Source organism: Mustela nivalis (assembly GCF_964662115.1).
Source record: "Mustela nivalis genome assembly, chromosome: 1".
Classification (NCBI taxonomy): Eukaryota; Metazoa; Chordata; class Mammalia; order Carnivora; family Mustelidae; genus Mustela; species Mustela nivalis.
Window position 1 is genome coordinate 174,213,481 of NC_139020.1, and position 27,203 is coordinate 174,240,683.

The 27,203-nt window shown below is 37.5% G+C and overlaps 1 protein-coding gene, 1 long non-coding RNA gene and 1 pseudogene across 23 annotated transcripts in view; 1 reads left to right on the forward strand and 2 right to left on the reverse strand.

The window, feature by feature from the left end:
- Positions 1 to 27,203, forward strand: part of LOC309869274 — a 42,712-nt gene that overhangs the window by 3,771 nt on the left and 11,738 nt on the right. The window contains exon 5 of the long non-coding RNA XR_014314088.1: positions 4,920 to 4,946. This is a non-coding gene — a long non-coding RNA (uncharacterized lncRNA). The remainder of the gene's footprint in view (positions 1 to 4,919; positions 4,947 to 27,203) is intronic.
- The window catches only part of CHL1 (cell adhesion molecule L1 like), a 219,986-nt gene continuing 197,786 nt past the window's right edge, over positions 5,004 to 27,203 (reverse strand). For 17 of the 21 annotated variants that reach the window (XM_082739894.1, XM_082739877.1, XM_082739891.1 and 14 more), the window contains 8 exons: positions 26,097 to 26,212; positions 25,764 to 25,968; positions 25,439 to 25,561; positions 21,667 to 21,846; positions 18,271 to 18,432; positions 17,388 to 17,519; positions 14,571 to 14,643; positions 5,004 to 8,701 (listed from right to left, as the gene is read on the reverse strand). In XM_082739894.1, the coding sequence (XP_082596020.1) occupies positions 8,485 to 8,701; positions 14,571 to 14,643; positions 17,388 to 17,519; positions 18,271 to 18,432; positions 21,667 to 21,846; positions 25,439 to 25,561; positions 25,764 to 25,968; positions 26,097 to 26,212 (1,208 nt within the window). In that variant the 3' untranslated portion in view covers positions 5,004 to 8,484. The remainder of the gene's footprint in view (positions 8,702 to 14,570; positions 14,644 to 17,387; positions 17,520 to 18,270; positions 18,433 to 21,666; positions 21,847 to 25,438; positions 25,562 to 25,763; positions 25,969 to 26,096; positions 26,213 to 27,203) is intronic. The other 4 variants (XM_082739888.1, XM_082739887.1, XM_082739885.1 and 1 more) reach the window with 1 other exon arrangement.
- On the reverse strand, positions 10,070 to 11,544 carry LOC309862434 (26S proteasome regulatory subunit 7 pseudogene; annotated as a pseudogene). Its single transcript has one exon. The product of its transcript is annotated as a 26S proteasome regulatory subunit 7 pseudogene (transcript).

A 27,203-nucleotide genomic window follows, 5' to 3' on the forward strand; every position in this document is an offset into this window, starting at 1 on the left:
ACTCACCATACCTGGGTTACTCACATATTAAAGAATTGTGAAGTATCTATTTGTTTAGAAATAGACAATAATATAAATCATTTAGAGATCATTTTTATCTGTCTCTACCAGAAAGAAAAAGGTTAAACTAAGAAACTATTTTTTTCATGTCCTAAGTATTATAATTTATCACACTTTGTTACGGTTTGAAAAATACTGATCCCTTCAAAATTAGGAAAGACCTGTATAATGCACAAAACTTGAATAATGAAGGCCAGTAATAATTATAATGAAAACACAATTTAGAAGTGAAGGATTAAGTGTAAAACCCCTAAGCAATACACACATAAGGCATATTTAAATCTTGAAAACTGCCAAGATAAAAAAAAAAAGCTTTGGCAATAGGGTGCGTTCTGTACACACAGTTTATATTACTTTGAAACACTTCCATCTAGTGGTTGAATCTTTTAATTACAGATTTGATTAGAGCAGTACAATTATTATAAGACGCTTCCAGGGTTTAATTTCATGGAAAATCATGTTGTTATTTTGTAAGTTCATTTTAAAACATAGTTAACTTTCATACTCTACATAGCAATTTACTGTTTCATAATATAAACATTTTCCCCATAGACTTACAAACATACATTATAAACATTTTAATCATCATAATTACTCTAATATGTATTGTACTGGAGTTAGCTTCTTGGTATGTCATTTATTGAAGTTTATCCAAAAGGAAATTTGTACTGATTCTTATAACTGGAATTATTAAGTTAATTACTGAGTTACATAAATGTTTTACAAAACATTAAGGACTTCCTTTCCTAAAAGCAGAAGATAGGAGGGCTTAGTATCAGCTTTGAAAAAAATTTTTTTTCTCCTATTGTCAGATCTCCTGTATACAGTTTTGTGTTTTTGCTGACATAATTGTGTGTGTGTGTGTGTTCTAAGGTTTTATTTATTTCCTTGACAGAGATCACAAGTAGGCAGAGAGGCAGGCAGAGAGAGGAAGAGAAGGAGGCTCCCTGCTGAGCAGAGAGCCCTTGCAGGGCTTGATCCTAGGACCCTGGGATCATGACCTGAGCTGAAGGCAGAGGCTTTAACCCATTGAGCTACCCAGGCACCCCAGTTGTAGTTTGTCTGTTTGTTTTTTAGGTATAACTGACATATACCATTCTATTAATTTCAGGTATACAGTGTAATGATTTGATATTTCTATATATTTCAAAATGATCAGTATAGTAAGTCTAGTATTTCTAAATATTTGACTATTTTTAAAATGTAAAACTCAGCTCACTATGTTTTGATAAGCAGATTAGTTTTCTTGTATTTTAATTGTTGCATTGTTCCTCATTTGGTGCTTTTGCTTATTTATCCAACACACATTTATTTGGAAGGTATTATATGTTGGGGCCGATTCTATAGTAATGACTGATATAAAGGAATAATATAAACAGCATCTGACTGCTTTATAGCTGACAATCACAAATATCTTCCCTGAAAAAATGACATTTAATCTGAACAGAACCAGTTTATATGAGATTCCAGAGAACATTCCAGAAAGAAGAACAGCAATTGCAAATGTTTTTAGGTAGGAGTCAGTTTTAGTGAGCTCTAGGAACAGAGATAGTCAGAATGGCCAAAGCGTACCTTTGGGAGGAATACTGCATGGGATACAGTCAGTAAGGTAGCAGGGTCTCACTCAGAGATGGTCATGTGGTTAGGAATTAGGGATTTTAACTAAATTTATTGAGAAACTATTGGTATAATCTGATGTATATATTATCCAATTCCCTGTTGTTTTACTTTTCTTTAAAGATTTTATTTGTCAGAGAGAAAGTCTGCTAGTGCACAAGCAGGGGGACCATCAGGCAGATGGAGAAGTAGGCTCCCCACTGAGCAGGGAGCCAGATGTGGGACTCGATCCCAGGATCCTGGAATCATGACCTGAGCTGAAGGCAGACGCTTAACTGAGTGAACCACCCAGGTGTCATGTCCCCCACCCCCATGGTTACTTTATAGATTGGAGAGGAGAGCAAAAAAAGGAGAAATATAAATAAATTTAAGTATTTATTTTGGAGTTAGGACTGACAAGTGGTGTAGAACAAAGAGGGAAGGGACCCCTGGATGCCTCAGTCAGTTGGGTGTCCTTCGGCTCAGGCCATGATCCCAGGGTTCTGGGATTAAGTTCTACATCGGGGTCCCTGCTCAGCAGGGAGGGAGTCTGTTTGCCCCTCTGCTTGCTGCTCCCCATTTGTGTTCTCTCTCTGACGAAAAAAAAAAGAAAGAAAGAAAGAAAAAAAAAATAACAATGGAGGGAAAAGCGTATCCAAGAATGATTCTAAGTGCTTTGGCTTGAGTAATCGAGTGGATAGTGGGTCCTTTGTTAAGATGGATAACACAGGATAAAAGTTTGTTTAGGGGTACAAATGGAGACTTCTTTCAGTATCTGGACTGCATTTTTCTTAAATGCATTCATTATTTGGAATATCTTTTTGTAACTCTCATTCTTTTATTCAATAAATATTTAATAAATGTTCATCAGATACCAGACACTATGCTAGATGGCTGGTATTTCCAGTAAAAATGAAGATGCATCCCCTGTCCCTATAGAACTTCTAGACTGATGGGAGAAATAAAGACAGTAATCAAATAGCCATACCAAAAAAAAAAAAAAAAAAAGGCAAAATACAACAGTGTTTGGCACAAAAAATAATTGGTATGCAATATTATGATACCAAAATAGAGTGAGTTCACCTAGTTATGGAAGTCTTAGGAGATTTCCCTAAAGAAACATGAAACTTGATAGCAAATCAGGGGTTCTGTGAAGAAGAAATGGATCGGGCTTATAACAGGAAGGAATGTCCCAAATATTTGGACCTGATAAAAGATTAAGAGTCAGCCTGGAGTCCTTATCAGCTGTGTCTACAGCTATCAGTATATGCGCTACTAATTTATTAGGGTGTGCTGTCCTAATAAGTTGGGATTAGGCATGAGGAAAGAAGAGAGTGAGGCAGACAAAGAGGAAGAACCAGCAGAAGGTGCAGTATTGGGTTGGCCACTGATAAATGCAAATGTTTGTTCTAATCTATGGGACCATCCAGGATACGGAAGTGGAGAGGGGCCATAAGAGCGGGTTGGAATATATCCACCAGCTCCCTTCTCTCATTGGATAAATATTTGCTCCAGAGGGTGTTAACTCCATCATAGTTCCATATTGAGCATGAATAGGTACAAGGCAGGGCCTCCTGGCACCTCATGACACAGTGCTCAGGAAATAGACCTCCAGCAAGAGGTGGATCATGAGCACTACTGTTATTTCCCATCTGAGTTCATCTGTTGTAGTCTACGGAGTGGAGCTGCTTCACCACCAGTGGCTGGAACCAGATGGACTAGGCCTAGAGAATCTGAAGTCTTTGATACGACCATTATGACAGCACTGGAGAGAGGGAGGGGAGAATGGTAAATGATGGGACTGGGAGCTTAGTAGAGGTCTGACCATGCAGAACATTGAAGACTACTTGAAGATTTCTGACATTACCTTAAGAGCAAAGGAAAGTCAGTGGCAAGACACTGGGGGGTGGTTTTCATAGGGAAACTATGAACAGATATGCATTTCAGATATCACCCTGCCTGTATACTGGTCAGAAGTTTGGAGAGGGAGCCAATGGACACAGAAAGACCAGTTAGCATGAAAGTGGTCCAGCCAAATGATGACAGTACAGAGCAGTGGATACATTCAGGGGATACACAGGCAATAGTATCAACAGGATTTAATTACGGATTGAACATGGGGAAAGGAAGGAACTTTAGTAAGGAAAATACATTTATAGCTTGAGTACTTGGATAGATACTATTGGTGAAAATCACTTAACTGTAGGTACATTTGAGGGACAGGGTAGGGTGTTGAATGGATTTGGAAAGGGGAAGTTATTCATTCACTTCTGAAACACTGAGTTTGAAATATCCTTCAAACATCAGGAAAGGAGATGTCAAGTAGGAAGTCAAAAATAAAAAGCATCAGATATTTGGAGAATTCTGGGCTAAAAATACCTTGAGGTCATATGTCTGCACATGACAATCAAGCCTGATGTATAAGACACATTTGAGGAACAGTAGAGTAGGACAGGAACCTAAGACTTAGTCTGCAGAGAACTCCAGAGCCCAACAAGTTCAGATGCCATATCTTCCTCTTGACTGAATCATAAGGTGGCAAATTTTCAATTTATTTCAATTACTACTTTTTAGTTTATACATATTCAGTTGTTTTATACATATATTGTTTTCCTCTTGTGTATGTTTTGATCATGTATCTTAAAACCAAGAAGTTTCTAAACATAATTAGTAAGTCAACATTAAACTCAGACTTATCATTCTTTAGCATTTCTAAGATAATGTGGAGGAGTGAGAGAACTAAAAAATATATACTAATATATATTCGATATATATTAGTATGTATATACATACTAATATAGATTCTGAGTCTTAAAGCCAGACAGCACTGGGCTTAATTTCCAACTCTAGCCCATGCTGATTACACTTACCACATTATTTAACCATGTTGTGCCTTAATTCTACAAACAGAAGATTGTTTCAGAGGTTAAATGTGATAGTGTATGTAAAATGCTTAACACACATAAAACTCTTTTCAAAAATCACAATGTTCAATAGATCGTCTGGGTGTCCCAATTACTTGCTAGCCTTATTTGAAACTATATTGGACATTTTCTTAAAAATTGACATTTCTGCATTGTTCTAAAAACAATCAAATGAATACACATTCATCTTAATTTTACATTTAACATTAAGCACTAAATTTATTGGTAAATTATATGTTGTAGATTTTGCTATTAAATGGTCTATTTGTAAGTATAGTCATTCAAATCAAAATACTTTTATTTATGTCATTTATACTTCAATTTATGCTTCATTTATAGATATTCCAGGATCAGAGGCAACTGGAGGTAAGGCTGATTTATAAATTCTGATTCTTCTTGTCTGGATAGCAAAGAATACAAACATTTTTGGAGTACACGAAGTTGAACTTTTATTTGGAAAGTTGGATTTCTTGTATAATGAAAATATTTTTAAACCATACATATTCATAAGCATAATACAAACACCACCTACAATACAAACACATTTTAATAAAGTTCTACCAAGCGTATTAATCTAAGCCAAAAAAAAAAAAAAAGTAATCAGGTAAACCAGTTCTACATACCTTTTATCTCTTTTGATGATGTAATCAAACAGTTTAAGACACAAAACAAAGTAAGCTTTGGCTCAACCCTACTTATTTCACTATGGAACACTAGGATATATATTGCCACAGATTACAAACCCAGTCCCTTTATAATCAATTTAAAATTGCTACAAGAATCATATCTTAATGGCATGTAAACATATTCAGCGCTTCAATTGGCAATTATGTTTTAAGTGCTTAGAAAAACACACCAACATTTCTCATTATTGTTCTCTCTTTATCTCATCTCTTCCATGAATATAAAATAGGAAAAAAATACTATTTGAGACTTCCAGCATAATTTCATTGTGCTTTACACTTTTATAAACATGGGTACATCTAAAATATCAGATGCCTTTATACCAATAGAATAATTCACCAAATTCACATCTTCTTACAAATACACATGCAAAATCAGTGAAAAACACTTTTGTATAGCAAAGACCCTGCTTAATTGTTTTCTGATTAGTAATTTTGATGGCATGTGCAAATCATACTGCTCGCTGAACAGTAGATTTTATTTCCTGTAGATTTGTTTTTCTATAAAAATATATTTATGTGCTCACAGGAAAAAAGTTGAGTTGGTGTATGTGGGGTGACTTTTTTGATACATTGTTAGATTAAAGGTTTGTTTATGAAGTTAAAAGGCATCTTAGCTTTTATCGTTTTCAAATTTTTTTCTTCATAAAAAAGAACACCCTGTGACAAAGATAAGGTAACTGAGATAATCATTAGCACTTTGTCGTTGAGACAGTATGAAGCAAAGGGGTCAAGCAACGTGCTTAAGGTTTATGTACAAAATCAGTGCTGGAACCAGGAAGAGAACTTGGATTTTCCCAACCCATGGACAATTCTCTAGGAACTACCCCCTCCCCACCAACAATCTTGAGATTATATACAATCTATTACATTAAAATAATATTGACAGTTAACAGAGAAAGTTAGTTACAAACAAATTCCTTCTGCACTGAGGATTCCCAGTAGAAGCCGAGTGGTATTTAGAAAAGGTAGGAAGAATAATACCAAAAGGCAGTCACAATGCAATGTCATTGATCATATCTGTAAGTTTCGGTCATTAAGAAAATATGAGCAGAAACATCCCTGTTGCTCAGACTGCTAAAGGGAAACACTGAAGTCTAGGAAAATGAAACAATTCAGTATTTGTGTTAACTTCTAACTTAAAGATTGTGAATTTTATAATAAATCTATACCCTAATGCTTTTCGGAGATTATTTCCAACATGCATTATTCTCATAAAACCTTTTTGGCTGAGGACAAAGAAGAGGGACTAGAGAAACAGCAGAACTAAACTCAAAAGTCCCAATCTTGGTCTCATCAGTAGCCGAGTACCAGAAATTCCTCCCAGACAAGTCAAAACATGATGATTCTTCCTTCAGAAGAGTGCTTTAGAAATCAGATGGGGATGAGGTACAGGGTGCACTGCTGGATGTGTGGGTCCTCACGCACAGGGTGAGGACCAAGATACCTTCCCCTTCAGAAACTCTGACTTCTGGGAGTTTGGTCAAGTCCTGAACCCAGGACACATTGTTTTAAATCAGACATTCTTTTGCTGCCTATGTATTTTGGAGGACACACAGGTTTAAAATGACAATTAGATACTCCACGTAGATTAATGCATTGACCATCATAAAAACATCCCTAATTTTGGTCCACAAGAAACACAGTGGGCTGCATAAATCAAAGTCAGGATTTAACAATATATGGCCACAGCTATAGTTCAAAAAATAAAGTAAAATCTCTGAGTCACTTTCAATTAAGAATTTCATGGTAGGGTTAAAAATGTTTCCATTAAGTGAGAAGTTGAACACTGAATTTTATTGGCATGCATGCACAGTCCTTCATACTATTTTTTAAACCATTTTCATGTACAATTTTAGAAGGACTAGTAGCTCACACACCAGGAAATGAATTCCCTGAATTTATACTGACTTGGACAGAAGAACAGAGTGATCCCACCCTGAAGATGTTTAAAATGTGAAAGGCAAACATACGTATGGAAATTTCTATTGTAAACATTTTTTGGAGGGGGGGAGGGGTAAGAATGTACTGAACAATAAAAACTTATTTTGAAAAATAGGAGAACATTTCCCTCAATATTTATATGATATTTTTATTTTGAGACTGTCGGAGAAAGCAATATAAGAACAAAATCCAAACGCTTTATACAAAGTCTTCAGTTTTGGAACCTCATGTTATTGGTTGTAGCTCTGGAATCAGGAAAAACGTTTTCTCACTATATACTCTAGCTGTACAGACATGCCTGTTAATGTTCTTTCTCTCACTTCAAAATAAAACACATCTATATTTTAAATTGTGTAAATATTAACATAATATGTACAATGCATTCATGAAATATATGTGAGCTTGCCATTATATAAACATAGAAAAAAAGGTAAAAGCAGTCAATTTAGAAACGGAAATATTAAATAGAAATAGCCGTTAGACTCCAGCATCACGGATACCTTGGCCTGTTCTTTTCATAAGATAACCTTCTGACCACCACCTCCTTTGCAGCTGAATTTAGTCCAAGGAAACAAACAAACAAACAAACAAACAAAAAGATCGTTCTAGATGTCAGAACTGATAGACATTAAAAAAACTCATGTTGAAACTGACAAAGTTAGAACCCTATTTAAACATGACCATCTCTGGGCAAACAGGCCTTCAATAAATATGAGTTGATTGTTCACCTAAGACTCCTGCTACTACAAATTTAAATAATAGATTTAGACTGTATATATTCAATTAACTGCTTTAATAAGACATTCATATCCCTCTTTACATTTTAAATAACCAGTCTGCTTACCATCTTTTTACCTGCAGTGAAGCAAAGTCACTAAGACAGTTCTCAGAGACTGAATATAAATGGGTACACAGAGAAAAACCCACAAGGTAGCAACAACTAGGCAAACACTGTGAACAGTAAAACCAGGCAAAAATGGAGTACACTGAGTGGATACTTTGGGTTCAGTTGAGGTGAATCTAAATACAGGATTTGTTTTGTGTTCTGCATTTTCAGCACCTGAAAAACAAAACAAAACAAACAATATAGGCCTGTAGTGCTTGGTATTTTATTTTTTCAAGGCAGTGCTATTTTTCTCAACATAATTGCAAGATGTTCGGATTCTGGATGAAATCTTTTGCCGATGTGTTTCTATTTCTACGTGAAAGTTCTTGCTCCCTTGAACAGATAAATATGGAAGGTTGGTGTGAACCACGGATGTTTACATGGGATACATTTACGCTCGGAGTGGAAATGTTGCTGTAGAACTTCCATTGCTTTCAACAGATCCTTTCTCCTTAGACCCCGCATAAGCGCCAATAAATGATCCATCTTCATTGAACAGACCGTGGTCGCCTTCTCCATACTGGACTAAGCTGTCAGCGCTTTCTGTGGCCTGCATATCCCTGGTAAGGGATCGAAGGCTTCCTTTGAGAGGTTTTTCATCACTGTCACTACAAAACAAAGAATCGTTCAACAAAATCTGAGACAGTCACATAAAGCAAGATGCATGCATAAGTGCTAATAGGTCTTAAAATTTTCAAGACATTCACATCAGCATTGCAGACACATAAACCCTAAATGACACAAATAAGTGTTTAAAAAGTCATAACCATCAGTTTGTTTTGTGAAATTAAGAGTCTCTTATGGTTTGTCTCCCTCCTGATCCCATCTTGTTCCATTTTTTCCTTCCCTACCCCCAAATCCCCCCCGTTGCCTCTCAAATTCCTCATATCAGGGAGATCATATGATAATTGTCTTTCTCTAGGGGTTGCTGGGGGGAAGAGGGTCAGGGAGAGGGTGATTGGGTTATGGACATTGGGGAGGGTACATGCTATGGTGAGTGCTGTGAAGTGTGTAAACCTGGTGATTCACAGGCCTATACCCTTGGAGCTAATAATACATTATATGTTAATAAAGAATAAAAAATTTTTTAAAAAAGAAGAAACAAATTCGTTTTCATCTCAGAGATTCACTACATTCTCAGTAAATCTAAGAAAAAATTCTTAGAATATGTTTGTATCATTAAAAATTAGACAATTTTCCTATTCTTACTGTTGATATTGTACAATGTTACAAATGATACTAAAATAGTCATTATCTTTTATATTTTAATTACCCAAGACAGGAAACAGAATTTTTTTTTTAATAGAAATATCATTTGAAATCGTTCTGAAAGGTGTCAAAACAAATACAGGAGTCTTCTAATAAACTCTGAAAAAGTAAAAAAAAAAAAGTCATAACCAATTGGCATTATACTGAGTAAATGAGAAACTGCTTTCTATTATTCACAATACTTCTGCTTCCCTCTAAAATTGGGGGTTTTGAGACATGCAGAGATACTCAGTCTGCTGACATACAAAAGGGATAATGTTATTCCCTTTGAGTTCATAAATTTTTGGAATTCCCAGTCATCAAGGTATGATCTTTTGTCTTTACCTTTGATCCCACACATACCCCTTAATCTTTCCCTAAATTTCTCTCTCTCTTTTAGAAGATTTTATTTATTTATTTGACAGACAGAGATCACAAGTAGGCAGAGAGGCAGGCAGAGAGAGTGGAGGAAGCAGGCTCCCTGCTGAGCAGAGAGCCCAACGTGGGGCTCGATCCCAGGACCCTGAGATTATGACCTGAGCTGAAGGCAGAGGCTTAACCCACTGAGCCACCAAGGTGCCCCCAAATTTCTCTTTGATTAGGTTAATCATTCAAATTTTGTTTCTGGTAACTGAAGAACTTTCTTTCTTTTTTTTTTTTTTCTGCCTGATGACATCAGATACCACTTTTTATTGTACTACAAAGACAGCTGAAGAAAACATACAATTTGAAACACTTTATTTTTGTGTGTGTCCTGGTTAATAAAGTTAGGATTCCAGCGAAAGGAAGTTTTCATGAAAGCCTTCGGGATCAGTTGTATGTCATATAGCGAGGAGTAGCACTGAATTTGGTGTAAGACTTAATGACCTTGTTTACAGCCTCCAAGAAATCCTTCTCGGTAGCAATTTTTCGCCGTGCTCTGATGGCAAACATGCCGGCTTCTATGCAGACGCTTCTAATCTCCGCACCAGTGCTATTTGGACACAGTCACGCTAAAAATTCAAATCTGATATCTCTTTCGACACTCATTGAACAAGCATGAATCTTAAAAATGTGAGTCCGACCCTCTAGATCAGGTAAGCTGAATTCAATCTTTCTGTCCAGTCTCCCTGGCCTCATGAGTGCTGGATCCAGGGTGTCTGTCTGTTAGTGGCCATCAGCACTTTAATGTTACCTCGAGGATCAAAACCATCCAGCTGATTGATCAGTTCCCGCATCGTTCTCTGCACTTCGTTGTCTCCTCCAGCACCATCATCAAAACGAACCCCTACAATAGCATCGATTTCATCAAAGAAGATGAGGCAGGCTTTTTTCATTCTGGCCATTTCAAAGAGCTCACGAACCATTCGAGCCCCCTCACCAACGTACTTCTGTACAAGTTCAGATCCAATAACTCGAATGAAGCAAGCATCAGTCCTATTAGCAAATGCCCGAGCATAGAGGGTCTTGCCTGTACCAGGTGGACCAAAGAGCAGCACACCTTTGGGAGGCTTAATGCCAAGGTTAACAAATCTTTCTGGATGAAGTAATGGGGTTTCAACTACTTCTCGAAGTTTCTCAATCTGTTCCTTACAGCCACCCACATCACTGTAAGTGACATCGGGTTTTTCTTCCACCTGCATCATGGTTACTGTTGGGTCAATCTTGGGAGGCAGCGGAATGTGAATCTGATACTTATTTCTGTCCACCCCAACTCTCATCCCTTCTTCAATGTCGGTAGGTGCTACCTGATCACTGAGGCCCACAACAAACTTGGCAAACTGTTTCACATTGATAATGTACTTTGGGTCCTCTGAGTCAGCACTGATTATCTTCGTACACCTTGCAATCTGCAAAGGCTGTTCACTCTGCAGTGTTTGCTTATCTGCAGCCAAATCCCAGAGTGCTGGTGGGGCCAAGCCAGTATCAGACTCTTTAATACCAGTGAGCTCATTAATTTTCTTGAGAAGTTGTTGAATGTCATCTTCAACCTGCTTTATCTGCCTAGAGTAAGTGCTTTGACCGTAAGTTTTCAGCAAGGCAATATCCCCCTCATCCAGAGCTCGGATAGGCTTGTCGTCCTTCTCCTCCTCTTTGGTTTTCCGCTGATCGGCACCGAGGTAATCCGGCATTTTCGTTGTTCCGAGGGCCTCAACTGCTCAGTGATTATACAGCACCTTCGTCGCTTCCGGTGGTGCCCTGAAGAACTTTCTTTAATACAGTTTATAAACTCAAGTTTGTTGAATTTTTTAAAAGATGGCAGGCATTTTTAGAACCTAAATACTACAAGGATCCTAAATTTATGGTTTGAGTTTTAATCTTCAACAAAAATAGCTCCTGAGTTAGTAAAATGTCTATCAAATGGTATGGTCTTCTAAATTTCTGGATCAAGATTTGTTTTTTGTTTCTCCCCAATGTGTATTTTTATTGAAGCACAATTAGCACACAGTGTTATATTAGTTTCAGGTATACAATATGATGATTCAACAATTCTGTATACTACTCGGTGCTCAGTAAGTCTGCTCTGGATCCCTTTTATCTATTTCACCCATCCCCCCACCACTACCCCTCCAGCAACCCCCTGTTTGTTCTCTGTATTTAAGGGTCTGGTTTCTTGTTTTCAAGATTTGTTTTTAGGTACTAACTACTAACTACTATTACGATGTAAACTGCGTACACACTATAAATCTGTACACCAAATTAAATGATTTCATAAAATTTTAAAAAGGATGAATTTGGCTATGTATATAATCAGAATGTGATTAGCACTGTATTATTTTTGGTAATCGGTGTTGTTCATCAAATAGGTCCATCTCTCAGCTTCCTGGGGGCAGGGCAGGGTGGCAGTTCTCTGCCTTTCTTGACTTATTCATTGTCATGTGACTTGCTTTGGCCCAAGTAAAGTGGGCAAAGATGGCAAGTGTCACTTGTAGAGCCTGTGCTCAATGTGCTGTTAAAGTTCTCCCGCTGTGTCGCTCCTGGATGCTCCTCCCCCATCCAGAGCTCCGAAGTGATCAAAATGAACAGCGTCATCTGTGTTCGACACATAACTTTAGAAAGAAAAAGATTTGGGGGGGCGCCTGGGTGGCTCAGTGGGTTAAAACCTCTGCCTTTGGCTCAGGTCATGATTCCAGGGTCCTGGGATCAAGCCCCGCATCGGGCTCTCTGCTCAGCGCGGAGACTGCTTCCCCCTCTCTCTCATTCTGCCTGCTTGTGAGCTCTATCTGTCAAATAAATCAATTAAAAAAAAAAAGATTTGGGAGTCATTTTTGGCAGTGGCATAACCTGGCTATCCTGGCTCATAGAGCAACTGGCTCCTGAGGGGGGGGATGCTTACAGTTACAGAAACACAAAACAAAAACAAAAATATGGCATTAGGTTAGGGACCAGGCAACAAATAGGCAAGAAACGATTACCAGAAGCTGGAAGGATGACAATTCACGTCACGAACGAGAACAGCATCCAGTGACACTGTCTCTTGGGACAACTTGAAGATGAGAAAATTTTCTGGATGAGCATGTAGTTTTGGGAAGAGATGACGGAAAACATGAAGAGATTAAAGGGGTTTAATTAAATTATTCATAAATAATTATATTAATGGGATGCCAGGCAAAATAATGCAGGGGATGATTTTGTCTTTTTTGAAGAGGTAGCAGGGTATGGGGGAATGGGTTTTTGAACAAGGAATTATTGGAATTTTCATGCCTATAAAACTGAACTCTTTTCATTTATTTATTTATTTATTTATTTATTTGACAGAGAGAAATCACAAGTACACTGAGAGGCAGGCAGAGAGAGAGAGAAGGAAGCAGGCTCCCTGCTGAGCAGAGAGCCCGATGCGGGACTCGATCCCAGGACCCTGAGATCATGACCTGAGCCGAAGGCAGCGGCTTAACCCACTGAGCCACCCAGGCACCCAAAACTGAACTCTTAATATCTGTCTTTCAAATATATTTGGAAGTTTCCATAGGCCCCTAATGATTCTTGCCTCATGAAATTTGAGCCACAATTTGCAAATTGGTCAAGTCCCAAGTTTCTCTGTCTCTGTCTCCTTCCTTCCCTTTCCTTCTCTCCTTCCTTCTCTCCCCTTTGTCCTTCCTCCTTCTCCCTCTAATGAGCCTTATTCTGGAAAGAACTTCAAGTGATTAATCAAGAAATATAAAAATATAAAGAGAGCTTTGATTAAGTGGAAAAAAGAAGAATTAGAATAGAGCAAAGTAGAGCCTATAATGAGGCTCAGATGTACATCAGTTAACCCAGAACAGCTCATCATAATGCGCCATGTCGCTGGTTACAGTAATGGATCCAGGGATGGACCCGTTGGAATCAATCAGGTCTCTATTCCCAAATGAGTTCTGGCCTCCTGTGTGCTAAAGGCTGCATAAGCCCAGGAGTTGCAAGCTCTCCTGGCGGCAATATACAGAGGCCCTGATGGAAAACAAGGACTTCTGAAACAGGAAGGGCTAAGAAACAGAGATGGTAGTGGAAGGGGGAAGATGGTGAGGAACGGGAGACTGAGACGTTGAATCCATCCTCAAGAGCTACCTCCTTCCTCCAGATACCCTGTGGTTCTTCCCAGGTCCGACACTCCTCTCTGCCTTGAAGTTTGGTCCTGCTCTACCCACGAGCTAACAGTAACGCAATCCATTTTGTTCTTTACAGCCGATCTTATCTCTCTGCATGATCCCTTATCAGCATCCCTTCCAGGCCCACAGCAGTCGCTCCCCTTTTTCTCTCTCATTCTCCTTACCTAATTACAGTCATTTGCAGAGGTAAGTTGTTTTTTTTTTCCTCTGAAAACTAAGTCCCTCTTGAGGACAGGATTTGTAACTTACCATTGCTAAGCCTACACAGAAGGTGCACAGAATATATGTTTACGGATGTAAACTGCATGAAACTTGGGCCCATAGTGGCCATGCTGAAGACTCCAAGGTGTTTTAATACTCCAAATAAATAATTCACTTTCAATAAAAATAGTGAAATGTTGTCCTTTCGCATAGAACACAGAGCTTTAAGAAGTTTCGTAGCACACACATCTACCTACAGTAAGGTTACACACACCCCTGCACCTGGACGTGGGTTGGTCTCTCTGAAACAGGCCCTATTTTTGCAAACTATTCTTTAAAAAGGCATTACGACATAGTAGTGTAACCTTTACTTTAAGAATAAATACTTGTTTGTTTTGTATTTTTAGGCTTATAACCTGATGAGTATGTGTTTTGATGCATTTTTAAATGGAACACTGTTTACCTGTATTCACCAAAGGTCTCATCTTTCACCGACTGAACTTCTGGATCTGGATGCAGATCTTCCTTTTCTTTCACTAAAAAACAAATAGTGGGGAAAGTAACACAAATCATTTTTAAAGGCATACTAGTGAGAACAGCATTGCTCCAACTTTTTGATACTATGAGTCCAGGTTTTTTGTTTTGTGTTGTATTGTTTTTGTGGTTGTATCTACAACCCATTAGTTACCTCTTTGTTTAAGAAAAAAAAAGGAAAATGATCTCCTAGATTCTCCTGATAAGTCATCAGAATTATAGCATGTTCCAGGGCTTCACAGGACTATTCAGTACTAGGTGGGCAACAAGTCTTACTGGAAGAGTCAAACTTAGTTATGGTTTCTTAATGGAGACCAAATTACTAGGTACACAGTTTATTATCCAAAACTTTTTGAAGATGGTACAGGAGAATACCAGATCTATGTCACTAAACTAAAGTGATTAAGAGTCAACCATTTGGCTGTTCTGCTCTCTCTCTCACTCATAATTGTCCCCCAAATCAGAATATTCAGGTTAAAGTGACATTTCAAATTTGATTTATTCCAAATAGTGGTACAAGGAACCAGGGGGCTCTTATTTCATTTTACTAGACTCAAGCAAAAATCCTGATGTGGGGGATGCCTGGGTGGCTCAGAGAGGTAAGCATTGGTCTACAGCTTGGGTCATGGCCCCGTGATGGGCTCCCTTCTTCCACAGGAGTCAGCTTGTCCCTCTCTCTCTCCCTCTCTGCCTGCTTGTGCTCTCTCACTGACTCACTCTCTCTCCCTCTCAGATAAAATCTTTAAAAAAAAAAAAAAAAGGAAGGAAGGAAGAAAAAGTTTCCTCCTTGATAGGGAAACAAAGGCAAAAGAAATGTAGCTTACATTAAAATCTCTTTGGTGCTTACTGCCCACTGATCGATAACCTGAAACATGGAGATCAGGACCTTCCTCAAGGAATTTGTGGCTGCTTTAGTCACTTAATGTTTAAAAGTAACCTCAGCTTGGCAGCAGCTGGCCCCTTAAGGTCCTGAAAGCCTTGTTTCCAGATTCTTTGGAGACTTGTGCTGTCCCTCACCCCCATGAATTAAAAAGAATACCATCAGTCACTCCTCACAATCCCAGTACAGCTCTTTCTGCCCACAGGTCCTGTCCCATGAGCAGGGAAAGGGTTAAGGTATAGACAGGGAAAGACAGGAGGCCCCTGACTCCTCAGACAAGGCTCAGAAACTATGCCTGGCAGGTGGATGCTGAGACAGAGAGGAACAAGAAATAAGTGAACAAAGCAAGATGGCAGAAGTCTCTCAAGGCCACGAGCTTCCTAGGCAGTTCTCAATAAAAGATTGCCACTGGAAGTCCTCAGTGCCAACCCATTCAGGACCCCTCTCACCCTAGAGAGCTTTTTTCTTTCTTTTCTGCTCTAAGCTTCATTTAATAAGCTTTCACTTCACTTCACCCATTGTGTCTGAAAGATTCATTCTTTGACTCCGCGAGAGGAACCCAGCAACCCTATAACAATCCTTCTTCATGACATCTCTTACTACTACTTTCAGAGACCCGAGGGATTCTTGTAGTTGTCCTATAATGTAAAACGCTGACTTTTTTTTTTCTTTTCCATCATTAGAATTTGGAGAGAGTCACACTTCATAAGTGACTACTGGTTGGGGATCCTCAAAAAGAATGCTATATGTCTTTAAATTTTCCAATTAACTGGACATTCATTAATCATTGAAAATCTAATTCATAATAATTCAGTCCTCATAGGAAAAAAAATAAGATCTATGATTGCATATATTTCCATGCACCAAATGCATAGATGTTACAAAATTTTAAAAATTGTGCTCTTCTTTGATTGTTCAATACACGTATAGGTTCCCAATAAATATTTGCTAAATTGGGCACCTGGGTGGCTCAGTGGGTTAAAGCCTCTGCCTTTGGCTCAGGTCATGATCCCAGGGTCCAGGGATCGAGTCCTGAATTGGGTTCTCTGCTCAGCAGGGAGCCTTCTTCCTCCTTTCTCTCTGCCTGCCTCTCTACCTACTTGTGATCTGTCTGTCAAATAAATAAATAAATAAAATCTTTCTTTAAAAAAATAAATAAATATTTGCTAAATGAAGAATAAGCCAATAAAAGAACTTTTCACTAATCTGAACATCATCAAACTAATATCAGTGGGATCTAAATCTTTCCCCTTATATTAAAGCATCTTGAACACTAAGCAGTTAACAATAATAATAATAGCAACAATATAATATGCATATCTAAAAGATAAATTTGGAAGTTGAATTAAATTAAAGTCAACCATTATATTAACTCTGATGGTTTTTATTTATATTTTATGTACATTAATTCAGGACGCAGCATATCTAATACGTCATGATAAAAAAAAAATGCATTCCCAGCAATGGTTAACTCTAGACTAGTACAGCCAGTACCATTAAAAGTTACTAGCGCAAACATTCTCTGGGTCACAAATACATGACAAGGCATGTTTAAATAGGTCCTTTCTTAAGATGTTAAAATATGTGTGTGTGGTTTAGTGATCAGTGTTCTTAACAACTATGATAAGTTGCAGACTGAAAATAGGTTAGAAGTATTATATGCCTTGTTAGAGACTAGTAACCACGTGAAAATAATATTCTAGACGTTACATCTTTTGGTTAGTTAACATAGGAGGTTCCCCCCCTCTCAGTACATTGACTTTAAATGTGTAATTAAAAAAAATAAAAGATGTCTCTGAAGAATGCCTCCTAAAAACACTATTTAATGAACTGAAAGTATATTACTATATTAAGAAACAGCTTTACCTGAGTACTTCCCACCTCTGTTCCTCTTCACAAAGCAAACAGTTAACAGGATTAGCGTGAGAAGAGCAATGGCACACATTAATCCAATAAACCAGCCTTGAGTGGAGATGTCATCGTATAAACCAGCGTATTCTGTTGTACAAAGAGAAGTCACATGTTGCATGCTAGAAACAGTCTTTAAGATTATGCCCCCTTTGGGAAAATGAAACATCATTTTCAAACATACAAAACAGCATCCATTTTATTTTTCCTTTCAGAGACCCGAGAGGGAATGTGACTTAAAGGACATTTCCTGGAAGGAATACTGGTAAATGGTTCATTCTGTTTTTAAAAGGGCCCTCTCAAGTTGCATTTGACTCTGAGGATGAAAACCAAAAAGGGACAGTGGAGGCAGAGCAAGTGAAACACAGAAGCAGCACAAGCAAGCGAAAGCACAAGCTGCCTTTGTTATGTGCAGATTGCTGCAGAGTTTCTGCAGGTTTTATTCTGTTTCGGTTTTCTGTTTAGTTTTTGTTATTAATGTGTGTTAATTGGCAGGAGATATTTTTTTAGTCAGCTGCTCTGGCAAAAACGATAAGGATATGTTGGATCTTTGCGGAACATTTTTCATTTCAATAATTTTAGAATGCTATGATGAGAATGGGGTGTTCTATGCAACTAATGAATCGTTGAACACTACATCAAAAACTAATGATGTACTCTAGGCTGGCTAACTGAACATAATCATAATAAAAAAATGCTGTGCCAAAACACACTGAGACTGTTATCTTTGTAACTAACATACTCCAGATTTTTATCTTTACTACAGGAAGTGTGTAAATTAAATAATCTATAAAGCAGATTTATTGTCTAAGAAGGCCCCAAATACAATCTCATGTCTCACCTCTCCCTCTTGTCTCAATTACATCTTCAAAAATGCTATTGTTATCAACCCAATTCTTAGTCAATAGGCGAACTATATGTTCAGCTCCCGGCTCAAATACCTCTACTGGGTGAGTCTTTTGAGTAAGATTGACTCCTTCTGATATCTTCCCGATACTTTTACCTAAGAAATGTACACAGTTAAATCATATAAATTGAAATCATTGAAAAGCAGGACATGAAAAGTAAAAACAAATGAACAAACAAACAAACAAAAAAACACTGTTATTTGGGAGGAGTGCCATTTGCAGGATTTTTTTCTCATAGTTTTTGAATTATCAGGAGATCAAGAATATCAACATTTCAAGATTTTCTTTCTTAATATCCTGAAATGGAGGAAATGAAATGAATTTAATTCATGTCCTTTAAAGATGATGTACTTGTTGATAAAATTGTACTATAAATCTGCCCAGTCACATGAATGTTTCAAAACCAAACAAAGACTTCAAAAAATTACAGTGTCATTTTGTACAATTTGAATTTTCTCAGACCTAATAGGAAACTGAACATGGCCATTTTGGCTTATTTTTGAAGGCAAATGACATTATAATTTTAATATATATTACTTTTTTTGTCTTGGTCTTCTCTATAAATATTGATGGAATAGTATCATAACATGGTCATAAATACTTGAAATTTATAGAAATATAAGTAAGTTTATAGGTACATAAAGTACAGTTTATAAGTACCTTTAAATGAAATGCACTGAGATTGTTAAAATATTCTGAGACATTAATACTTTAAAAAAAGAAACATGAATGTATCAATATATTAACTGTAGACTCTCATAGTAACAGAATCTCAAATAGCAGAATCTCAAATGAGTCAGTGTAATTAAATATACATCTAATTTCTGATGTTGCAACAAAATATATAAAATATTTGATCTGTAGTTTTGCTGGGAATCAACTCAACATAATAAATGTAAATAATGTACACTAAACATAATTTATGTCATGTTGAGAATATTAAAAGTTATGAAACCCTGTGTCAATGGGTATATGTCACACATTAAAATTTGGTTATAACTTTTAACCACAGAATAGAAATTGATGATACAGTTACTGATAACAGAAGGGCTTCATTAAAAAAAATGTCACCATGGGAGAAATAAGGCTAATTATATTAGTTGAGCAAAGCCTTTAAGATTAAGCACCACTGAAATAGAACACAATTAATTTTGACTTTGAAAAACAGAAATATTAGTATAACATTAAATAGTGCAAGCTTTTGAAAAATAGAGCAAAGCAAGTGTTTTGTTCAAACCAGGAATGACACAAATATTTCTTATTAACTCCATCATCTCCCCCCTCTTAGACTATGGAATGTGAGCCACCTGAAAATCAGAGTGACAACCAGGAAATAATCGGGGGGGGGGGGGAAGGGGGGGGAAGCTTGTGTATCAAATCCTATTTTCTGAATAAATGCCAGATGACCTTAAAATGTGCTATCTAGGCAGACCCAGAAAAAAGAAAGATAAGCAGAAATAGATTCCAATTTGCACAAAAGTTATTTTTAGAGTTTTTTGTGATATCAAGATTTATCTCCTCAGTGAAAATATATATGTGTTTTTCCTTTTCCAAAGATCATGCTGAAATCCAGAGGTAAAAAGAGATTATAGTTTCTTTCCTGTAAATACGGCAAGATATGCCTACAGAAGAGAAAACAGTGTCAACCGGGGAAGGGGCAGTAGCTGAAAATGCAGAATCCTGAAAGAAAGCACAAACACACTAGTAAGGAACATTTTCAAATTCCTGAGACATAGGGTAGGGAAGAAATAGGCTGTAAGATACTTAAGCACATTAGTGGCATCTTTAATTTGCAAAGAAGATGCAGCATCTTTTACAAAACCACACAGTGCTTTCCATCTGCTAAAAACAGTTTTTCCAACATGAAGGCGACCAAACCCAAATTTTCTAAATACTTCCATATATGCATATGGTAACTATAACTATTGTAGGAGAATTTTATGCATTTTTTTCTTACCTGCTACAAATTAGCAATAATGGGATTAGCATATCTTATGCATATTATGGTCTTGGTTCTAACAAAATAGCAACCCTCTCCATTGCCTCAAACCCTGTTTTGAAAAATATGGAGGTTGCTTATTTAGATTACTACTATTCTTACTTCTTTGTATTGAACACTTAATGCCACTTTGAACTCTTGAGAAATAAGATCCTTTTAATTACTAAAAAGCTTTCAATTATCATCTTTAAATCTCTCTTTTGAGTAGGTAAATTAGTTCTTCATTTCACTTAGTGTCTCATTTTGTCCTTGGGAATAATGTGCGGGTTTCTCAGAAGAAGCTCTTTGAGTATACATACTTTTTCCATAAAGGGGAGTTCTGAGTACTTAGGGTATCTGAGGAAAACATAAACCCTTCATTAGGTAGGCACAGTAGGGAAAGTAAGAAGGAGAAACAGACAGTAAAGGTCAGAGCATAACCATTCACACACACACTGACTTGCCAGTGATTCACATATACTTGAATGAATTTTATAATAATATGTATATTTTATAAGTGGGAACTTAGTTTTTCTCATTACTATGTTCTTTTTCCATCGACTTAATCTTTTTTTTCAAATCTAAAATTTGGAAACCCATCCAGGGGAGTTTCTGACACTTAGTACTGATAAGCAAATGATTTGTCTTCCTACCATCTCCTTTTCCTTGTTCCTTTCCTCAAATATCCTTCTAGGTTTAATCAACTTGAATCTGTTCAAGTTCAAGTTAAAAAACTTTTTTTTTTAACTTACTTATTTAAACTTTTTTAGCTTACTAACGTGTGCAACAGTTCCTCTGATTCATTTCCTTTTTTATGCTCTGCCTTCGGAATTTCTCTCCTTTTAAGTTTAGCGAGAACACTGCTAAAATAATAACTGTCAAAATAATTTGGGAAGAGAAATAGATCTAGGTTGAAAAAAAAAAAAAGAACAACAACAAAAAACCTAAAACACAAAACTGAGAAGTACAATTGAATTTGGAGAATTATAGAAATTAAATCAGAGGTTGATGGGCCATTTCCAAGCCAGTAGACAGCAAAATAAAATTGATACATAAATCTCTCTCTCTCTCTCTCTCTCTATATATATATACATATATGAACCAAGACAAGGAAATGAAATGTATTAGATCATTTTTACAAAACATCAACCAGGGCAAGAGCCAAATATTTTTCTGTATGAAAACACTTCCAAGAGAAAAATATCCCTCTCTAGTAACCTTATGAATAACTTCATTTCTTTACATACTCCTATCTTAATTAAGTAAAATTATAGTTCCTGACCTTATATACACTGAGGCAGTCCCTTTGGAGCAATTTAAAAAACAGCATGCAGAAGCCTCCTGCACTTACTCCCTTCTCCTAACGTGGAGCTTTCCTCCGTGATTGGTTTTCCACAGCCCTTTGAAGTGCAAGCCCTCAAGTAGAATTTGTACTTGGTGGTGGCATTGAGGTTTGAGAGACGCCAGCTGGGCTTCCATGGAGTTGTAATGTTGATATCATTTAGTGCTCCAAGCTCATAGGTGTCATTTACTAAAGAAAGAAACACAAACAACAATGCCTCAGAATTCATGCCTTAACAATTCAACTTATGTTGTCCCTTATTGTTGACTCTGTATGCTTGTGGTATGCAAGGCACCATCTTAATTATTCACAGCCATTAACTAACGTCAATTCTGTGATGGAGACGTAATTTTATTACAGTATCATCCATGGGAATGTTGAGGTCTAGATTTAGAGCCCGTAACTGGCCAAACAAAATTTGAATCCAACCACAGTTTTTCCACTCCAGAGCCCATGTTCCTCCTTTTTTTTTTTTTTAAAGATTTATTTGGTTATTTTTTTGACAGAGAGAGAGAGAACAAGTAGGCAGAGATGCAGGCAGAGAGAGAGAGAAAGCAGGCTCCCTGCTGAGCCGAGAGCCCGATACAGGGCTTGATCCCAGGACCCTGAGATCATGACCTGAGCCAAAGGCAGAGGCTTAACCCACTGACCCACCCAGGCGCCCCAGAGCCCATGTTCTTAATCACTATGCCATACTGGAGCTCCACCTTCATCATATCTATTGAAAGTGATGAATTTCCCCCTCTATTATATTTTCATTGGATCCTTCACTTTTAACCTTTTGGTGTAATAATTTGGACAATAATTTGCTTCTTCTGTGATTTCTGGTTCAATCTGAGGCACCAAATAAGTACTTATTATATGTAAAATCAATAAACTGATTAATAAATTATATATCTTAAAATGTCTACCATATACTAAGTACTATGGCAAGAGCTATTCAGAAAGAAGATGAATTAGACAGTGTCTTTCAAGGAATTTGCAACCAGCAAGACTGTGGGATTTGTGCAAGAGCACAATGTATTATAAGATTACAGTAAGAAATGAAACACATTCCAAAACTGGGCAGCCATTAGTAGCAAGGGAAGGGCTAGAATAAATTCTCTTGACTCTCAGTCCAAGATATCATACATGTAAACAAACAAACAAACAAACCCTAACTCTTGACATAAAAATGCCTTCCTTGGTCTATTTAATGCAATTAGATCAAAAATGAAAAATGAACAAACTAACGATCCAAATGTTGAAAATTAGAAAGAAATACCACTCTTTACATATTTGAGAGCATTCCTATAAAAATACCACAGTCAGTTGAAAAACTACAATAATCAATCTATAAATTGGGAGAAGTATACAGAGAGCTCTCAGACACATAATCAACAACTGTTTAAGAACATACAAAGCAATAAAAAGAGATAAATTATCGGGGCACTTCAGTGACCCAGTCAGTTAAACATCTGCCTTTGTCATCTCGGGTCATGATCTCAGGATCTTGGGATCAAGCCCGTCCTCAGGGCTCCCTGGTCAGCCTTCTCACCCCCACCACCCATGCTCTCTCTCACGTGCTCACTCTCTCTCAAATAAATATTTAGAAGTTTTTATAAAAAAAGAGATAAACTATCCAAAAATATTTCCCTCATTTAATAGAAAGCAAAGTAAGTGTACAATTATGTCATTTTATTAAAAAATCCATATACTAAGCAATACAATAATCATTGCCCTTGTTAACATTCCAGACTTTTCTCTCTATGTTCTAGGAATTTGTTTTTAAAATAATCTAAATCTTACATACGGATCAACACAAAGGTTGGAATGCAATTAACGTTGTTTCTTTATTGTTAAGATAAAGAAAAAGCATAGCTTTACCAAGCAAATTAACATTTAAAAAGTCCTCAAATATTTCTTCAGAGCTTTCTACATATTTGAAAACCAATTCATGGAATACTGTAGGCTTAAGAGCCCAGCATGGGAAATAAGACTGATTTAGGTGTGAATCTCGCTTAATACTTATTTTACTACATGGCTCTGCATAAGTGAATTCTATATGCCTCAATTCTCACATCCACCAAATAGTGAAAATACATCCTTCATAGATTTTCTGTTTTGGGTTTTTTGGTTTTTGGGTTTTTTTTAAGATTTTATTTATTTGACACAGAGAGAGAGATCACAAGTAGGCAGAGAGGCAGGCAGAGAGAGAGGGGGAAGCAGGCTCCCTGCCAAGCAGACAGCCCGATGCAGGACCCAATCCCAGGATCCTGAGATCATGACCTGAGCCGAAGGCAGAGGCTTAACCCATTGAGCCACCCAGGCGCCCCTAGATTTTCTGTTTTAATGAAAAAATACAACAAGAGTACTTAGTACTGACCCTGCTACATAGCAAACACTCAAAAAATGCTCAAGTGCTACCTCTATTACAATGATGCCTGTATCTGTTTAATCATATGACCCAACCCAGACGGGCTATCAGGAGCCAAAACTCGTGCATGACCTGAATTGCGACAAGCTTTGAAGTACATGGAGGCAGAGCAGCTCATCAGCTCTATCATCAAGGTGGCTTTTGCAAGCAGCATAGTCCTAGTGTTTCCGCTGTTTGGGATGCATGTCCTCACAGTCTAAACATTTCTGCGATTTCAGTTTCCTAATTTCCATTTTGAGATGATGCTTCGATGTGAAGACTGTTAGACACTGAAGGCACTGTGATTAAAAATGACTTCGTTTCCTCTAAACATGTTGTTTTCAACCCAATGGCACAGCAAAACAAGAGCAGAGTCCATCCTGAGTAAGGGGCCAGAGAAAACTCTTTAATGCTCTCAAAACAACAGGCCTACGCCAATGGGATGCCCACAGAGGATTCTACAAACAGAAGTACATTTAGGGTTGAGACCAGAAGCACGTGTCAGAGACAAAAGAGGCAGTGTGGAAGTTACGTGAGCTTCGAATCTCCCTGACATCATTCACTTACTCTTTTCTTTGGCATGTTCTTAATTATCAAGGACACTCATATTTATGTCTACATGTATGTCTTCTGCTACCTACTGACTTATCCTCTAAACCAGGGCCTGCCAAATCTTTCTGAAAAGAGCTAGATTGTAAATATTTCAGCCTTTATGAGCCACACAATCTCTGTCACAGCTACTCAACTTGAGCCACTGTAGTGAGAAGGCAGCTACAGACAAATGTGAATGACATGTATGGCCTGTTCATGAAAACAGGCAGCAGCCTGGATTTGGTCTGCAAGCCGTTTGCAGATCCTTTGTTGTAAGGAAGCAAGCCAACTATAAAATGTGATCATCAGAATCTCAGCAGAGCAGACCAAATACTCAACCAAAAATGAAGGATTAACAGCTAGATCCAGGAGCACCTGGGTGGCTCAGTCAGTAGCATCCGACCCTTGGTTTTGGCTCAGGTCATGATCTCACGGGTCATGGGATTCAGCCCTGCATCAGGTTCTGTGCTTGGCATAGAGTCTGCTTGGGATTCTCTTTCCCTTTCTCCCTTTCCCTCTGCCCCTCCTGCTCGTGCTCTCTCTCAAAAAAATAAATCTTTAAAAAAGTAGGTGGATCCAGGGGTGCCTGGGTGCCTCAGTCGTCGAGCATCTGCCTTCGGCTCAGGTCATGATCACAAAATCGTGGGATGAAGCCCTGCATCAGGCTCCATGCTCAGCGGGGAACCTGCTTCTCACTCTCTTGCTCCCTCTGTGCGGACTCTCTCAAATGAATAAATAAAATCTTAAAAAAAAAAAGAAACGAAACAGGTGGATCCAATTCAGATTTCTACTTACTTATCTGATACTGTAGTAGATAACCAGTTAAGTTTCCATTCAGTTTCTTAGGTAGTCCCCAGGTTAATGTGGCAGTGTCCTGATCAACTTTGATGACCTTGAGAAAAGCTGGTTGTTCAGGTACTAGAAAACACAAGACCAAGAAGTTATACTCATAAATTGGTAAATTTTTTTAAAAGTAAAAAAAAAAAAAAGCTCCATTAGATCCCAGTTCTCCGTGGCAACTGAGAAGCTAACTCATATGAAGTATATATTGATTGACTACTACTAATTTGGTCACTGGTTAATTCCCATTGTTGGCATTATTCGTCACTGTTATTCTTACCTCCTTCTGGTGTTTGAAATATATAAGGCTCACTCTCTGGACCGGCTCCTTTGGAATTATAGGCTAAAACTGTTAAGTGAAATTCACTAAATGCATCTAGAGAAGGAACCATTCCATAGTTTCTTTGTCCTGAAAATCTCAGAATGTTTACTTCTTTGGGATGTGCTCTTCCATCCAGCAGACTTTTTGTTTTCCACCAATTTATCTGCAATGGAAATAGGATCCCTTTAACATATCAACCATGGTGGCAGATTTTCCTTTGGCTTCTTCAAAGATCAGTTCTTATTTGATTTAAGATATTAATTCAGAAATAAGAAAATCTATGATAAAAACCTGATATCCTTTCAGATGTCCATGTACTCTGTCCTTCGGAATGGTTGACCAGGTCACTTTAACTAATGTACTGTTTATAACGTCCACCCCATGGATCACTGGAGCTGTATCAGGATCTGTTAAGCACATAAGAATGATGAGTTTTTAAAACCCTCAAATGTGATTATTAGGATCCTTTTCAAAAGGTGATTTTTCATATTGCTTAATCTGAGCAAAGCACTCTTATGAAATCGATTCCAAATAAAACTTAAGAGAGTTTCTCATTATAGAGGAGTTTCAGAGCCCAAACAGGTTTCTAGAAGAGGACAGTCTACCCCTGGATCCAGTGTCCAGTGAAATATTCTGTGGGTATCTTGCCTTTAAAAACAAAGGAACTAAACAATTTAACAAATTACTTGAAAGCTTGATCGGTCTATCAATAACAACAGCTACCATTAACTGAGCATACGCTATGTATGCGCACTATTCTAAGGGACTGGCTCAGTGGAGTGGTTCACATAATCCTTAGAACAACCCTATGAAGTGGGGTTGTTATCATCCCCATTCTACAGGGGAACTAACTACAGAAGAATAAACCAAATGCAGAGCAGCCAAGACCAATAATATCTTAGCTCATAGTGATATGCCCAGTGTAATTTTATTTGGGTAGAAGAATTTAGGTAGTAGGTGAATAAGGAATTAGTAATTTCAGATTCTCAACCTTTTTCCATTTTTGGATTGAAATATTACTTTGGATACTTGAAGAACCATGAAAATAACTCCTGTGTAGTGACATGGAATATACCATCTTTCCTTTTTTAAAAAAAATCTATTTGTAGCAGTTATTATGGGTCTAAGAATTTAATACGGAGCAGATCACTAATACCTCAAAACAGTCTGTATGTGTCTGTATTCTACAGATAAATCTCAGTCTGCATCTCATCTGCATTAGGGAGGTTCCAAAAATACAACTGAGGCCAGGGATGGCACAGGTGGCTGTTAGAAAGTCTTCGACAAGTAAGGACAAATGTAACAGGAAACATTACAACAGTTATGTTTGCTTAACTAATTGTAGTGATGAGAACTGGTCTTTGATCTTTCATATAGAAATAGCTTTACTGGGAAACT